The sequence below is a fragment of the Ceratotherium simum genome, chromosome 12 (assembly GCF_057802395.1).
Source record: "Ceratotherium simum simum isolate JZ-2026a chromosome 12, ASM5780239v1, whole genome shotgun sequence".
NCBI classification, from domain to species: domain Eukaryota; kingdom Metazoa; phylum Chordata; class Mammalia; order Perissodactyla; family Rhinocerotidae; genus Ceratotherium; species Ceratotherium simum.
The window spans coordinates 70,813,924-70,832,277 of NC_141911.1; the positions used below are offsets into that span (position 1 = coordinate 70,813,924).

General features: G+C 45.5%; 1 protein-coding gene across 1 annotated transcript in view; it reads left to right on the top strand.

The window, feature by feature from the left end:
- Positions 1-13,361: 13,361 nt before the first annotated feature.
- The window catches only part of PAPSS1 (3'-phosphoadenosine 5'-phosphosulfate synthase 1), an 86,270-nt gene continuing 81,277 nt past the window's right edge, over positions 13,362-18,354 (top strand). The window contains exon 1 of the mRNA XM_087437759.1: positions 13,362-13,515. Coding sequence (XP_087293885.1) covers positions 13,456-13,515 — 60 coding nt within the window. The 5' untranslated portion in view covers positions 13,362-13,455. The remainder of the gene's footprint in view (positions 13,516-18,354) is intronic.

Genomic DNA, 18,354 nt, shown 5'->3' on the forward strand with positions numbered 1-18,354 from the left:
TTAGGCACAATATATTAAGTTTATGCAATATTTTTTCCAAAATAGTTAATATATTTTTTGTTTACCTATTTCTGCCTAACAAACTTAGTGGCTTAAAACAACCACCGTTTTACTGTGCCTCACAATTCTGTGGACCGGGGTTTGGCCGTGGCTTGTTTATTCCACTACGGGGACTGGAACGTCCAGGCCGCGGCTCCACTCACGCCTGCCGCTTCAGCTGGGGTGGACTGAGTGACGGGTCTGCCTGAAACGGCTCTCTCGGGTCAGCCATTTGGGGTTTGGGTGGGTTCCCCGGTCCTTTCCGTGCAGTAGCAGAGCCTCTCTTTCCCTGTGTCGCCTCTCCCTGTCGTGCTTCTGGCAGGATAGCCAGACCTCCGAAGTTGTCACAGTCACTTGGAAATGACTCACAGTCACTTCTGCCACATTCTGTCAGCCTGGATTCAGTGTGGGAGAGGACTGACTACACAGGGTGTGCCTCCCAGGAGGGGAGGGGAGGTACCCTGCGGAGACTAGCTGCTACAGCACATGTGTCCTTGACAACGTCATTTCCTGGGTCCTCAATCGTAAAATCGAGTGTCTCTCAGGATGTATCTTTTGCGTATCTGAGGCTTAAGAACTGCTTTTCAGAAAAAGAGTACCCAGTTCAATAAATTTGGGAGAGAGTGCAAACGACAATCCTTCTCTTGGGCTTGTAATGGCTTCCTAAAAACAGTAAGGATGTTGCCGTATAAAAATCTGTTTACTTTCACCTGGCATTTCCCAAACATTTAAGTGTGTAGAACTGTGCCTGGCACTTAGTAATACCTTAGAAATATTTGCTGAATGAGATTTATCACAGGACCCTTTTTCAAAAAACACACATTGACTTTATAAAGAATTGATGTTTCCAAAGGAAGGAACTTTGGGAAAAACAGGTCTATTACGCAAGAGAGGAGTATGTGATTCTGAGTTTCTTCCTGACCTATAACCCCCATTAGGTGCTTCCTAATGAATTAGTTGTTGTACTTTAGACTACATGACCCCATCTCCTGGTTGCAGGAGACTAGACTCCAGATGGGCACCTGACCCAAAGGCAGCTATATACAGGCTGGCCAGCAACTTAAAAGATATCCTGGCATGAGACTTTTACCAACATGGGTAGCCCAAATTGGATTGTGATAGGCAGACCTAATTGGATCCTGTCACTTGGGTAGTTTGAATGTGAGGAAATCAGTTAGCTGGTAGAGGCAGAAGCAGGGAATAAATGAGTTTCCATTCTATGGAGCCCTAGGGTGCTATTTCTTCATTATCCTGTTGCGTGGCTGCTGAAAAAACTTCCTCTTTCCTTTTCATTGCCATCTTTTGAATAAAACCCCACCTATGTCTAAGGGTAGCCCATCTATGTCTCCATTTCCCACTATCTGAAAGAGTCTAATCAATACACGATGCCAGGGAGAGAGGCCGGTACTCTCTTATTCAGAATGAGAAAACACTCTATTCAATTGTCTGGTCGGGGGAGAAGTGCCACTATGACATGTCCCTTCACAAGCATGCAAACACAGCAGGAACCCCTCCTAGGGGACCCAACCATAGGTAGGACAGGGGCGGCTGGCAAACCAACCATTCAGGCAGTTTTTTCAACTGTTGTAGGAAGCTCTTTGATCAATAGCTGCAGAAGAAACTGGCTACGGGTGAGAATTTTTCTTTAAAGGATCTCAGAAATATATGCAGAAAATTCTAGTTCTGGATAAGTTATTTTCCCCCATTGACTACCAGAAAGGAATAACGAGGTAATTAATTATAGAAGGAAGGTGACAGGTGAAAGGAGAGAGCACATGGACACCAGTGAAGCCAGAACGGTTGTGCCAAATTTAGCTAATTACTAAAGCAGAGCTGTTCTAGGGAACGATGGAAAACCAGGAGAAAGGGTTGCTGGCCAGGATGGTGGAGTCAAAATGCAACCACTCCCTAGGGTATTCATTAGGAGAGGGTGGTGAGGAGCAGGGACGGCACCCAGAGAATTCAGTTGAAGTCCACAGAAATGCCAGGTCTAGAATGTCAGTGAGAAGAGGTAGAAGATGGACATCAGAGCACCACGTCGATCAGTGGCACAGCTGCACTTTTCATGAGGGAGAAGAAACTAAGCCGAGATGCCAGGAGTAAGCAGAACTTGCCTTCCATTGTTGTCTGGCCAGGCTTGGGGGATGCTGAGCATTTGGGGATTCAGCACAAGAGAGAAACGTGTTTGCTTTGGAGTGCCAGGATTTTATTTTATTTTTAATAGTCTTTATTTTTTAGAACAGTTTTATATTTACAAAAAAATTAAGCAGGTGGTATATATATACATATATCCCACACTCAGTTTTCCCTATTAGCATTTTTCCTTAGTATGGGACATTGTTACACTGAATGAACCAATACTGATACATTATTATTAACTAAAATCCACAGTTTATTCAGATTTCCTTAGTTTTTACCTAATTTATTAGGGCCCCATCCAGGACACCACATTACATTTAGTTGTCAGGTTTCCTTAGGCTCCTCTTGACTGTGACGGTTTCTCAGACTTTCCTTGTTTTTGATGACCTTGACAGTTTTGAGGAGTACTGGCCAGGTATTTTGTAGGTTACCCTTCTATTGCAATCTGTCTGACGTTCTCCTCATGATTTGACTGGAGTTTTGGGTCTTTGGAGGAACGTCACAGGGGTAAAGGGTCGTTTTCATCACATCACCTCAAAACTACATACTATCAAGGTGATTTATCACTGTTGATATCGATCTTGATTACCTGGATGAAGTAGTTTTGTCAAGTTTCTTCACTGTGAAGTTACTCTTTTTCTCTCCATTTCCATAATGTACTACTTGGAAGGTGGTGTGCACAGCTCACATTTAAGGAGTGGTGATTTGTGCTCCCTCTCTTGAGAGTCAAGTATCTATATAAATTGTTTGGAATTCTGCATGGGAGATGTCTCTTCTCCCCAGTTATTTATTTATTCGATCACGTATTTGTGTCAACATGGGCTCACATATTTGTTTTACACTTGTGACAATCCACCACTACTTGATTTTGTTGCTCAGGTTGTTCCAGGCTTGGCCATTGGCGGCTCTCTCATCTGGCTCCCGTGCTCTTTTCACAGACCCGCATGCATATTGTTTTGCTGTTTCGTTTTGTTTTTGTTTTTTGTACTTCCTTACTTTCTGACACTCCAAGATGTTCCGGGCTCATCTTGCATATTTCCTTGCTAGTCTTAGAATCAGCCATTTCTCCAAGAAACCCTGGCTCCTTTTATTGGAAATTGTATTAGAAACCAAGATCTGAGCATTAGGTGTACTCATTGCTACTGAGTTGTTTCCTTTGAGCCCTCTCAGCCGACAGAGTAAAGAAATACACGTGTGTATTTCACTTATGTATGTACTCACATCTGTAAATATTTCTATATGTAATTATCTATATCTATATTAAGCTAAACATGAGTTCTCACTAATGTCTCCCATTCTAACCCATTACCACACGGATCATTCTAGCCTCCTGCCAACCTGCACCCCTTGCTGATCCCACTCCAACAGTGAGAAACTTGGCTGTCAATTTGTGCCATCCATTCATGTAATTGCTCAGCTCCATTATACACGTACAGCAGCATCACAATTGTTAACCGGCACCCTCATCCATCGACTGGATCAACTAGAGCACAGGGCTTATGTGCAGCTCCTTTGCCTTTAGTTTTACAGACTCCACTCATTTCCAAATTTACTTAGGAACCCCACTCCCCTTTAGTGAACTATAAGGAAATGAAAAGGACGGAGGAGTAAATTTACAGATTAAAATAGTTTTAAAGACATATCTTGCTTTTGAAATTGTCAATTCTACACTGTCCAGGAACGTACATTTAAATGGTGAAACAAATAAACAAAAAAAGCAAAGAAGTTATTACTATAAAAGTAACCACATAAAAAAGCAACTTCTATTTCTGGGCAAAGTATCAGAGATTGGATATATTCTCCCACAAACTAAAAAAACCCCAACAAAATAATACATGAAACAATGGTTTTCAGACCTTGGATACCAGGCAGTGCAGGACAGTGATCCTTGAGAGATGGGGAAATAGATGAAGTAAGCCCTACAATTGCTTCAGCTTACTATCTGGAGAGAGTTTCCAGGCTACAGTGCAGGGAGGGGGAACCCAGGCAGAGACCAGTGTTGCCCCTGAGTTAAAAAGTTGGAGCTGGGAATCTGGGAGACAGGGTACAATACTTGAGAGAAGAGAGCTCCAGAGATGGTAGAAAGTCTACCAGTGCAAAGAAAAGTGAGGAAAATGACAGAGGACAGAGAAAAATACCACCCAAAAGCAAAGGCAAAAAGGCCTGGAGCTCACAGCCTTTGAGTGACAACAGATCGTGTTCTCACTAGCCAGAGTGGAAAACCTTGGCACTGGGCAAAGTACTCAAAATGGTGTCCTGAATGGTAGGGTGCAATTAGTCATAGACTAAAGGCTGCTCTAGTACCACCTAATGATGCTAACAACAAGCTTTGAAAGGATTAAATTGTTTCCAGGTAATTTAACTGTGACCCAGAATAAAGCTCAAGAATATTTATAGGAATACAAAAATATTCAGCATTCAGTAATGTAAAATTCACAGTATCAGGGGGTCTGATGAGAAGAAAAGAGGAGAGACGAAGATATGACCCATAATGAGAAAAATGAATCAATAAAAGGAGATGTAAACACAGATAACAGAATTAGTAGATAAGGACATTAAAACAATTATTTTACATTTTTCAAACAGATAGGGGAAAGATTGCTCATGTTAAATGGAGGCATGGAAGATATATATATATATATATATATATATATTGTTTTTTTGTGAGGAAGATCAGCCCTGAGCTAACATCTGCCAATCCTCCTCTTTTTGCTGAGGAAGACTGGCCCTGGGCTAACATCCATGCCCATCTTCCTCCACTTTGTGTGGGACGCCGCCACAGCATGGCTTGACAAGTGATGCATCGGTGCGCGCCCGGGATCCGAATCAGCGAATCCTGGGCAGCTGCAGCAGAGCAGGCGCACTTAACCGCTTGCGCCACTAGGTGGGCCCCAAGACATATTTTTTTAAAAAGACCCATGCTGAACTTCTCGAGATGAAAAATAAAATGTTTGTGATGGAAGATATAGAAAATTTTCAGGGCCGGCCCTGTGGCTTAGTGGTTAAGTGCGCGCGCTCCGCCACTGGTGGCCCAGGTTCGGATCCTGGGCGCACACCGACGCACCGCTTGTCAGGCCATGCTGAGGCCGTGTCCCACATACAGCAACTAGCAGGATGTGCAACTATGACATATAACTATCTACTGGGGCTTTGGGGGGAAAAAAGGAGGAGGATTGGCAATAGATGTTAGCTCAGAGCTGGTCTTCCTCAGCAAAAAGAGGAGGATTAGCATGGATGTTAGCTCAGGGCTGATCTTCCTCACCAAAAAAAAGAAAAATTTCAAAACAGTAACAAGAGAACAAACAACTCAATTAGAAAATGGAGAAAAGATCTGATCAGACCCTTACCCAAAGAAGATACACAGATAGCAAATAAGCATATGAAGAGATGTTTAAAATTATTAGTCATTAGTGAAGTGCAAATTCAAACCAAAGCACATGTCCACACACAGACTTGTAGATGAATGTTCATGGCAGCTTTATTTCAAGAGCCCAAAACTGAAATTACCCAAATATCCTTCAATGGCTGAATAAACAAATCATGGTAAATGCATATGTCAAGAGCTTAGCTAAGCTGCTCCATGGTGTTGTGCCTGGTATCCATTTTGTTTGGCCAGGCGGCCTGCAGGGACCTTAAACTGACCCAGCAGATATAAGTCCCTGATGTGACTTCCCCAACAGCCCTGTGATCATCGGTCTCCCCTGACTCCCAGGACTTTCCTCTTGTGTGTTGCTTAGATAAGACCCCGTGGAGTTTACCAAAACCCCATTCTTTTTGGTTTGAGTTGACACATCGGCCTTAGCCTGGGAACCCCAGAGCACTCCACCTGTGGACCCTAATAAATCACGTGCCCCAGGTCCTATCTCTCTCTCTGCCTGCACCCTGCCTTGACCTCCCCATATGGCCCCTCCAAATGTGCCATGTACTTCCTCCAGGACCTGTGAGTAATGAACTTCTCTATTTCTCTTGTGGTCTGTTGTTGAGCCACAAGTCACCATCCGGCACCCTGTGCTCCACTTAACAAGTGTTAATTTAACAAAACATAACACCATACAATGGAATACTAATAATCAATAAAATGGAATGAGCTATTGATACATACACAACATGGATGAGTCTTCTCATGATTATGCTGAAAGAATCAGGGAAAAGAATATACGCTGTGTTTGGTGCTGCTTCCCATTACTTACTACTCAGCTATTTTTTTTTTTTTTGTGAGGAAGACCGGCTCTGAGCTAACATCTATTGCCAATCCTCCTCCTTTCTCCCCCAAAGCCCCAGCAGATAGTTGTATGTCATAGTTGCACATCCTGCTAGTTGCTGTATGTGGGATGCGGCCTCAGCATGGCCTGACAAGCGGTGCGTCGGTGCGCACCTGGGATCCGAACCTGGGCGGCCAGTAGCAGAGCGCGTGCACTTAACCGCTAAGCCACAGGGCCAGCCCACTACTCAGCTATTTTAACATACAGAAATAGTAAAGTGCTTAAAGATAATTTGTGGTTTTGATTAAATTGTTATTTTCAGGTATAAATGACACCTAAATTAAGAGCCTAATTTTAGAACTGCAAGAATCCTTTGAGATAAATTTATCCAACCGACCCCCTTACCCCCCACCCCACTCCACACCCACCCCAGAAGTTATATGATTTTCCCAAGGTCATGTAATTAGTAGAAAACCTAGAATTCCAGCTCACTGTGAAGATCCCCTTTGAATTTTGGACAAGCTATAATTTAAAAATACAACAATTTTCAGTAACTGGTCTTATGAAATTCACTATTTGGGGGCTTTTTTCTAAGGAAAAAAATGACAATGTTAACCACAAGGAAATGCCTCAGATGAAATTGATAACTGATGTTTCGAGGCTTCTCTCAGCCCTGTTTCTCTTATCTTGTTGTTTACTCAGTCAAATCCCCCTGGTGGAGAGGATATACCTTTACAAGTCTTCATGTATCTTCCACATATGCAAAATGTGGGGCAATGGAACTGCCTTGACTAGAGGGGTAATTTTCTCTACAGACTGACCCCTGGCAAGTCCCAGAGACCTGAAGTGAGTAGAAGGAAGGGAATTTTCCTGAATCTGCAGTGATTCCTTCCAGATGGAAATCAAATATCCCTGTCTGCTTCCAAATCATCACACCAGTTTCTCAGCTGGTGGGGATTTAACAAAAGGGAGTGTGGAGGTGAATGAGATTCTGGTGACCATTTACCTCTGGCTTGTGTGGCATCTTTTTAATTCTGTTCATCCTGGACCTTCTGAGACTGATGCTCCAATATTACCAAGGTAAGTGACATACAGTGTTACCAAGCTCACTTACTTAACTATTACCATCTTACTGAGAATATCTGTGTACCCGAAGGGTTAAAATACACTTTGCTCTGGGTTTCTTAATTTTTATAGTTTCTCAGTCTAGCTTAAAATATTTAATTTGTTCTTTTCAGTTTTGATGACTTTGGGAATATACAAATTATAAGGGAGAGTATCTCAGTGTCTAAGCTTAATTACGTAGTTATAGATATCTAGGAATGCCCATTTGTTATTTAGAGCAGTAGTTCTCAAAGCATGGTCCTCTCTCAGTACTGGCCCTGCCTCATACTTACCTGAGAAAATAAAAGTCCTCAATGGAAACTCCCTCAGCTTCCCACCACCTACATACATGGGCTGGCACCTTGCTCATCTTCTCTTTTTACTTTATTTTGCAGGAATTACCTACAGCCCGTCAAAGGCCCATCTTCACTTGTGTTCCGGATTCCAACCCTCAAGGACCTCCATCCATCTACTACCCTCCTGCTCTCTGTTGGATCATTCTCATCAGCATCCACTTTGCTCTAGCTTCTCTTTTCTTTTTAAAATATCTTATCTTGATTCCGTATTGTCCTTCAGCTATGTCTTATTTCTCTGCTCTATTTTTAAGCCAAATAACTTAAGGGTTGTTCTCACAAGCTCACTTCATTTAACCTCTAATTCATTCTTTAAAAAAAAGTTTTTTGCATGTGTGTGTCAAAATTATATATCCAAATAGTTTAGGGTCAAATAATTCTATAAGGGATTTTATGACAAAGAACAAATCCCTAGTCATCTTCCCCTTCTCCCCCAATTTTCCGTCCGTAGGAGCAATCAGTCTTAAGTCTTTTAGCTAATTCTCTCAGTATGTATCGCCATATCTTGAAATAATGAGTGTATTGCTATTCTTTGTCTTTATATTTTAGGCAATATCTATTGGTTTCTGACTACGGAAAATGAGGATTTATCCCTCTTTCCACTCCTATAACCATCATATACACATGTGGGCACACAAACACACATGCACACACTCCTTTCATCCCCTCAACCTCTCCATCTAGTCATACTGCAACTTTGTTAAGGTATGCCTTCATAGTTTACATTATTACAACTAAGTGTGATTTAGAGCTGAGCTATGTAGTAAAACTATTATTATCCTTCCTTTTCAGCATGATATTTTTACTCTGGAGATAGTTTCTTTTTTTTTGGTAAATGTGTGTGACTTTCTTTGTGGAGTTCTTTATTGTTTTTCTCTTCTTAAAAAGAAGTTCTCCCTTATGTAAAAAAGAAAGAGTACAGAAACACACCCATGCTTTTCTTTTCTTTTTAAAGAATGCTTCATAAGTGGTTATAGCAAACACTTCTGGCGCCCCATCCATATCCCCTCAGCCTTTACTATTGTGGAGCATGCCATTCTGACTTCCACCTGTGACTATACCTCCATCTTTTTTTTGTTTTTTTTTGCTGAGGAAGATTTGCATTGAGCTAACATCCATTGCCAATCTTCCTCTTTTGTATGTGAGCCACCACAGCATGGCCACTGACAGACGAGTGGTGTAGGTCCATGCCCAGGAACTGAACCTGGGCCGCTAAAGCAGAACACGCCAAACTTAACCACTAGGCCACTGGGGCTGGCCTATACCTCCATCTCTTTAAATGAGGGCTTTCTTGGGGACCAGTGCCCTCTCTACCTATGTGCATGGCAATCCAAAAGCACCAGGGAATGAACACTTCCTAGGAGTAGTCCTTGAAGAATGACTCGAGGGAGTTGTACAAATACCCCAGCTCTCTCCTCTCTGAAGCACACGTTCAGCACTGTTTCTCAGGGCTCCCTGCTGGGAGTAAGCTCCAGGTGCCCACAATAGCTGCTTGATAACATAGTCTTTATTGACTTCCTTTCTGTTCCCGTGTTGTTTTCACTCCACGGTGTTTCCTGGGATCACCTCCCAAATAAATGACTTGTACTCAAATTCTCCTTTCCATGCCTGCTTCTTGAACAACCCAAACTAAGAAAATTAGTGCTGAGTATTTCTCGTATATCACATTTTAAGGTACGTGATATCTGGTGTCCCAGTTTTAGAGATGCTAAGATTGATCAGCGGATGCAGGTGGTGTCAGCCTGACCCCCCCATTATAAAAATCCCTTTCCTATCTGCGTTAGTCAGGGTTTTCCAGAGAAACAAACTAATAGGATAGCTAGCTAAATAGAGATTTATTATAAGGATGTGATTATGGAGGCTGAGAAGTCTCAAGATCTGCAGTCACCAAGCTGAAGACCCAGGAGAGCTGATGGTGCAGTTCCCTTCTAATTCCAAAGGCCTGAGGACCAGGAGAGCTGATGGTGTAAGTTCCAATCTGAAAGCCAGCAGGATTGAGACCCAAAAGCCAACGTTTCAGTTTGAATCTGAAGGCAAGAAAAGACCAATGTCTCAGCTCAAGGCAGTAAGGCAGGAGGAGTTCTCTCTTACCTGCAGATGAGTCATCTTTTTCTTCTACTCAGGCCTTCAACTGATTGGATGAGGCCCACCCACACTACGGAGGGCAGTATACTTTACTCAGGGTACTGATTCAAATGTTTGTCTCATCCAGACACATCCTTACAGACACACCCAGAATAATGTTTAATCAAATATCCAGACACCCCATGGCCCAGTAAAGCTGATGCATAAAATTAACCATCACACTACATTTCACCTAATGCTTTTGGCAGCCACTAATTATTATTGCCTATATCAATTACCTCATCAGGTGTTTAAAATGGCGATTTTTCAAATGCCAATATTCCTTCTGCATTTAATAGCTAAAATTCTATCAGTATGAACTTTCCCTCATCAACTATTTGATTACCCTGAAATAAAGTTTGTACAGAGAGGGTACAATAAATGTGTCCTTTTTGATGACTTAGTTTTCTAAGCAGTTATCGCTAATTTAACCTCAAACTCTGTCAGTTGTCCCAATCATTTTCAATACAGTCATTCCCTTCAGATGCTCTATTAATTTCATTTTCCTAAACAAGGCTCCCCAAGGGTTTTCCAACGTCTTGGAGAACCTTCTGACTGATTATCTCTAGGCCTGGTACACAGCAGTCATCCTGGGCTCTCCTTTCACCCTCCACCTGGGAATTTCCTTCAGCTGTCTCCTCTGTGGACACTCTTGATGCAATGTCTTTCTCCTTCCATTTTGGTGGAGCATATCCTCCATCATTTCCTTCAGAAAGGGTGTCTGATAAGTCCAAATTCTAGATTGGAAATACTTTTCTTTCAGAGCTCTGAAGGTATTGTTCCATTTGTCTTCTAGCTCTCAGTGTTTTTCTTGATATATTCAATTCATTTTTATTCCTGATTCTTTGTTTGTGAACTCTCCTTCTTCTCCCTGGAAGCTTGTAGGATTTCCAAACAATTTCAGAACACTGGGGAAGTGTTCTGAAACTTCTTAGAGTTACGCTTTGTGTGTTAGATTTTTATCTGTTGAGCCAGACTTTCATGGAAGGACTCAAGTCCTTCAGTTCTAGGAAATTCTGTTGAATAATTTCCCTGGTTATTTCCTCCTAAGAGTTTTCTCTTTTTGGAACTCCTAATATTTGGATGTTGCATTACCTGGACTGTTCTTTCTTTTTTTAAATTCTCCTCTATTTCTCATCTTTTGGGATTTTTGCTCTGAATTCTGGGAGGTATCTTCACCTTTTCTTCCACTCATGCTATCATGTTTTTAATTTCCAAGAGCCCCATTTTCTTTCCTGAATATTTATGGCATTGATATTTCATTGATAAATGTTTCATTATGTACCTTAAAATTACTTCCTTTAAAAAATATAATATCAATATTATTATCATACCAAAAAAAGTAAGTCTTTAATATCAAGAATCCAGGGACTCTCTAAATTTCCTCTATTGCCACATACATTTTTAGAAAGTTTTTTTTTGTTTAAATCAGTGTTCAAATAAGTTCCATATATTTCAACTGCTTGATATTTTTCTTAAGTTTTCTTTTAACCTTTAGTTCTTCCTCATCTATTTTTTTCCCTGTAATTGAATTATTGAAGAATCGGGTCCCTTATGATGCAGAGTTTTCCGCAGTTCGGATTTGGCTGCTTGTATTTGTGGTAATTCTACATCTTCCTCTTTCCTCTACATTAACTGTAAACTGATAATTAGACCTGAACGCTTGATTAGAGTCAGATTTAATTTTCTTTTTTTTTTTTTGGCATTAATACATCATCATAAGACAAAAAAGTTCTGATGTTCTTTATTTTCATGATGATAGCAGCCATTGAGGATCACTGTTTTTATCCATTGTGAAATCATTAGAAGGCATAAAATGGTAATACAATTGCACGTTTCCTCCTCATTCATGAGCTGAACTTCTACAAAGGGAAGCCTCCCCTCATCAACTTGCTCGTTACCTGACACACAGTTAGTGCAGGGAATGCAGCGTCAACGCTTAACTCCTTCCCTTTATTTCTCAGTTTTCAGAATCATGAGGTGGGGCACTAGCATCCTCTGAGGGTGACGACTGAGTTCTTCTTTACTTATCACCACTATGGAAGCTGAGATTTAAACAGACTTGATTCGTTTCAGCATCTTTCAGCGATCATCCCGTTAGGGCTCCCTGTGCCATCTTTGACACGGGAAAGCTTCTTCGAGCTGGCTCCTGAGTCCTTTTGCCAGAATCCTAGCAGTTTTCGATAACTCCCTTGCTCCTGCTTTGACGAGCTGTTTCCGGCTCGTTTGTACGACCACGTCAGGAACCACGAATTTGAACGGCAGTACCAACGTAAACCGGTGATATGTTTTGCTTTAACACAGTCTTGCAATGAAAAGGCCTGGAAACACGGGCTAACGAGGGCCAGTGCGCGTCCTCGGGGCGAGGGGACCCCAAACCCCGTTTCGCTCGCAGACCCCGGCCTCCCGGGAGACGGCCCCTGAGGCGCCCGCCGGCCCCCCGAGCCTGGGGCGCCCCGGCTCTCCGCGCGGGCAGGACTCCGGACATCACCCGGAGCTCGGCTCTGCACGCCGCCCGCGGGGAGGCGCTGCTACGGCGGCGCTGGAGCCGCGCGACCGGGCCTCCGCGTCAGACGGCTGCCCCGCGGGGCAGGGCGTGCGGCGGGAGCGGCGCGTGCGGGCGCCGGGTCCGGGGGCAGAGCTTCGGGGCGGGCTGAGGGCGCGGGCGGGCGCGGGGGGTGGCCCGTGCGGGAGCCCCGCCCGCCCCTCGGGGCCGCCCGGGGTAACGGGGGACTGAGGGCCCCCCGGGTGGGCCCCGGCCTGGACTCGGTCCTTGGGGGCCGCGCCCGCCGGCCCGCAGGACAGGTCCTCCTCAGAGAGTCCCGGGGGCCACAGCGGCACTTGGCGAGCAACCACCCACCCCGTCGAGACGTTAATTATCGACGTCCAGGGTCCGGCGTTGACTTTTTAAGAAAACTGTGCGTTGAGCAGAATTTTGAAGCACAGCGGAACGTGTGGAGAATGAGCTGTTCGGTCAACCAGTTAATTCTTCCCTGGGCGCGGCCGGCCAGGCCGTGCGACGCGGGCGGAGAGGAGACCGGGGCCGGGCTCTGCGGGAGAAGCCAGAGGGCTGGGGACCCCGTCAGCGTCGCCCCCGACCGAGGCCGCAGACGGGCATCCGCACCTTCCCGCCCTCCTCCGTGGGCGGGTGCCGGCGCGCGAGCCCAGCCTCTGCGCATGCGCAGCGCAGGGCTCCAGGCGGGGAAGCTCCACGACAGCCCTCCCAGGCCCCGCCCCTTCCTCGGCGTCAAGGGGGCGGGGCGTCGGGCGCGCTCGCTTCGCCCCGCCCCACGCACCTCTGCCCCGGACCCATTTCGGAGGCGCGGCGGTCGCGCGGCGCAGTCGGAGCCGCGAGCACGAGCACGAGCGTACGTCAGCGCGCGCCGGCCCCGACGCGGAGGCCCGCCCCGCCCCGCCCCGCCCCGCCCGCCCGGCGTTCTGCTCCGGCTCCAGCTGCGCTGCCGGCGCCGAGACCGGGCGCCCGCGCTGCTGCCATGGAGGTCCCCGGGAGCCTGTGCAAGAAAGTCAAGCTGAGCAACGACGCGCAGAGCTGGGTGAGCGCGGCGGAGGAGCGGGGGCGCCTCCGGGGTCCGGCTGCAGCCGCTCCGCAGCCGCCGCCTCCGCTGCATCCTCCGGCGCGGGGCTGGTACCCGAGGCCGCCGGCGGGCGCGGGCGCGGGGCGGGGGAGTGGCGCGCGGCCGGGGCTCGGGCTCGGGCTCGGGCTGCGCGCGGCAGGCCGGCAGACCCGCCATGGTGGGCAGAGCGCCCCTTCCCCAGCCCCTCGGCGCGGCGGGGGCCTCGGGGAGCATCTCGGGATGGGCTGGCCGCTGGAGCCCGCCCCCGACGGGGCGCCCCCGCATCCCGGGAGGGCCTCAAGGTCTGCGGGGGAGCGGAGGCGGGCGCCCGCCGTGCGCGCTGGGTTTTGCTGGCCCTGCCGGTGCGGCCAGCCCAGGTTTGGGTCCGTCTCCATGCCTTCCCATGCCTGAGTTCCAGTGTGAAGGGCGGGTACCCAACAATGCGGCCATTCATAAGCCGAGACTGCCCTGAACTGAGGGTCTTTGTGGGTCGGTGTTAAATTGGAATGTCCAGCAAATAACATGGGGTTTTAAAGATTCGATTGCTGCAGACAGGAAGGTATGGGAAGGCTAAAAGGTTTATAACGTGTAGCAACGACTGCCAGTTGGCTGTGATGGTCGAGTGGTGTGTCCTTATCAGATTGCTCCCTTCCCTAATTGCTGTTGGCTAAGAAACAGCCTCCAGCTAAGGGTGCGGAGCGGGGTGAGGTGGGGGCGGCTGTCCGATTTAGGCGTCTGGAAAGGCACTGGTTTTAGGTTTAGATGGAATTTTTATTTCTCAGTACAGCAAAATCATGAGGTTTCAATGCATCATTACTCTTGTTGAGTCAAGGAAAAAAAAAGCTATTTCAGGCAGATGTTCATTTGCAGTCATTGATTTACCGCATCTGTTGTTACCAAGGCCTCTCACCTGATTCCTTCTCCTCCTGGTGATTTATTCAACTCTTCCTCGGGACGGTGAGGAGGGGAGGGAGATGAGAGGCGACTTCCGGCGTTGAAGGAGCCCTGGACTGCCGGCCTGGCCCCTGGTCCCAGCCCTGCCGATGACAGCTGTGTGCTCTTCTTTATACGTCAGCTGACTTAGAGGGGTGTCCTGGCGTGTGCTGCACAGGGCTGTTCTGAGGGAGAAAGACGGTAATGAATTTAAAAGTGCACTGAAACCACTGCTGTGAAACTATTGATGTTGCTCCTGTACCTTGAGTATTTCCTGGCTAGGGAAATAAGGTTGACCAAATTAGCGTATTTACAGATAATTTCAGTTACACCATCCATAGCTCCTTTTATTTCCTATTTTATTTGCCGGATAAGTGTGTATTCTCTGTAGAGAACTGCGCTCCACGTGGAAAAGATGCGGAATGAGGGCCTCGGTGCCTGCTTTCTGGTGCCCCTGGCCGGGTGGGGGTTGTCAGTGGCATGGCCAGGGGGTGAGTGTATCATTACCGACCACAGAGTGGGTGGTGTGTATGGGTGTAAGACGGAAGGTTTATTGCAATTTGGAGCACAGATTAGTTTAGCCTGGGTGTTTTTGGGAGCGTTTATGAGGAAGAAATGTGCTCAGATTTCTGAGGAAGAGGGGAACTGTGATAAAAGACTGGGATGAGAATTAATATTATTTTTTATTCCAGCAACAATGAAGAGATCTGTTTACTCTGGAGAGTTTTGTTGAGGAGTGGAATACGAGTGAATAGATAGGAGGGGGCTGGGTATGCAGTTGTTGAGGTTTGGCTGCTGAGTTAAGGCTTGATTCTGTGGGAGATTTTCGATGAGCCTAAAATTCTTAATTTTCTGGGCCTTGGACGTCTTTCTGTGTCCCAATAGGGAAGACCCACCGTATTTCCCTCTCACATACTTAAATCAACTAATGGGCACATGACAAAATTTGTATTCCAGGAAGACCAGTTGGCTGAAGAGATTAAACCCTGTTAGAGCTCAGATGTGAAGCCCTGGAGAACAGACAAGGTTATAGTGGGGTTTAAATGAATTAATAGATTTGAAGCGTGCCTGGCACATGAGTGCTATTTAAGGTGTTCTTGTCGTTATTAATTCAACCAGTGTGAGGGGAGAAGGGCCGGGCTAAGGTGGCAGTGGGAATAGAGGAACAGATGCATTAAAAACACTCAAGGAAGGGGCTGGCCTGGGGTTCGTGTGTTTGGATCCCTGGCGTGGACCTTTGCACCACTTATTAAGCCATGCTGTGGCAGGCGTCCCACATATAAGGCGGAGGACCCTATAATGGGCACGGATGTTAGCCTAGGGCCAATCTTCCTCAGCAAAAAGAGGAGGATTGGCAACAGGTGTTAGCTCAGGGCTACTCTTCCTCACCAAAAAAAAAAAAAAAACCGCTCAAGGAAGAGTCAGGAGGACCTCACTCAGTCAGGGCATGGAAGAGGGAGGCATGTTACAAGATGTTCCTGAGGCTCTGGTCCTGGGAAATGGGGAGAAAGGTTGTGACATGCACAGAGATTAGGAAGTAGGTTGGGGGCCAGGGTGATGGAGATAGTAGTTACACACTGAAGACAGATTACTCTGTGCCAGGTACAGCTGAAATATTTTACCTAAATTAACTTACTGAATCTTTGCAACATTTCTGAGATGGGTCTCGTGAGAGACAGTGGTTTAAAGCAAAGACTCAGAGCTGACTGCCTGGGCTCGAATCTGGGCTCCACTATTTTCTAACTGTGTAACCTTTGGCTAGGCACTCACTCAATTTCTCTCTGCCATGGTTTGCTCCTCTGTAAAATGGAAATGGTCGCCTCACAGGGTTATTGTGAAGATTAAAGGAGTTAATTTATGACAAATGCTTAGAACAGTGTCTGGCATCCAGTAAGTGTTGTGTGTTAGCTCTTACTGTTACATTATCTTCTTTATTACAAGTAGTATCTCCATTTTATAAAAGAAGAAACTGAGACACAGAGATGGCATAGAGCTTGTTGGTGGTGGATCCAGTTTTAAGCATGCTGTATTTGAAGGGACAGCCTTAGTAGGGATAGTCTATAGAGCAATGCTATCCAATAGAAATAGAATGTGAGCCACATATGTAGTTTAAAATTTAAATATGTAATTTATATGTAATTTTAAATTTTCTGGAGGCTGCATTAAAAAAGTAAAAAGAAACAGGTTGAAATAAATTTCAATAATATATTTTATTTAGCCCAATATATCCAAAATACTGTTATCTCAATATAAATATTTTTTCAATACAAATACAAGTTCAGTACTGTCATAATCAATAGAAAATTATTAAAAAGATATGTTACTGTTTTTTTTTTTTGGTACTAGGTCTTCCTAACTTGGAGTATATTTTATATTTAACACACAGTTCACACTATGTGCCTTTCAAATACTCAGTAGGGACAGGTGGACAGCACAGCTATAGGGATTGAGTTAGGTTAAGGTTGGAACTAAAGATTTGATGGTTAAATTTGACTTAGAGAATATAAAGAGAGGAAAATGTGAGACCAAGTCCTAAGCTTTGGGTGTTATCTCCTATTAAGAAGCAGATAAAAGAAGTGGCTTCCTGGGAGATATAGGCAAAGAGATAGGAGAATGTGTTATGAAGCTGGGGAACGTTGTATGTGTATTCAGTGTTACAGGAAGATGTCTCCATGTATCTACAAGAACAGTAAAGAAAAATCAAGAATGGACTTGCCCCTTTAGCCTTCTCTTATCTCAGTCTCACAAAGCGTCTGGTGTAACGAATATCATTCTCCATTTGATTGAACCTTTCTCCAGTGGGACCAGTTTCATCTGCCCTTGGGGTCGTGCTAGTTGGGTTGAGGGAATGGGGGGCACTCAGTTCAGATCCAGGTGTCAGTCACCTGTCTTGTAGACTCACACTGGTATGAATCCCTAGCTTGGACCTGCCTTCCTGGGGAGTTGGATCCTACTGCCCTCAGAATGGTCTGAAATGGGGCATGACGTTCAGAAGCACACACTCTCTCTGGTTTCCCTTTCTGTTCCCCCCTCTCCCACCACTCCCCAAATTTCCAGTGCTCCGTATCTCCAGCCCCAGCTTTCCTTCCATACCTCCTTACAGCCTCATGGTTTGACACAAGCCATTCCTTCTGCCTGGGATACCGGTTACCCTTTATCACTTGCTGAAATCTTCAGAGCCTTGGGTTACTTTATCTTAGCGGTGTGGCTCTCACTTGTACACACTCTTGTACACAGACTGAATTGCTTGTGCACCTCTGTATTATATCGCACTCTGCTATTATCGTGTAATCATATTTCCTTATAGATGTTTTGTGTCTACACTCAGCTCCTTGTGGTGTAATAGGATGGGTATAAGGGGCAGGGTGCAGAGTAAGCTTGGGTGCTTCTGGTAGTAAAGCCTTAGATAACTTATTGATATCTTAGCACAACTTAAGCAAGAGAATAAGCTCCATATGTGGTGAGAATCAGATGATAGGTTTGTCGCTTACCACCTGTGTGACCTTGGGCACCTTACCTAACCCCCTGGGCTTCAGTGTCCTCGTGTGTAATAATGGGGATAATAAAACATACCTTATAGTGGAGATAACAGTGCATGCCTCGTAGGGTTATAGTGAGGTTTAAATAGGTCATGTAGGGCCGGCCCTGTGGCTTAGCGGTTAAGTGCTCGCGCTCCGCTGCTGGCGGCCCAGGTTCAGATCCCGGGCGCGCACCGACGCACCGCTTCTCCGGCTGTGCTGAGGCCTTGTCCCACATACAGCAACTAGAAGGATGTGCAGCTATGACATACAACTATCTACTGGGGCTCTGGGGGAAAAATAAATAAACAAGTAAAAAAAAAAAATTAAATAGGTCATGTATTTAAAGCATGATGGTGCCTGGCAC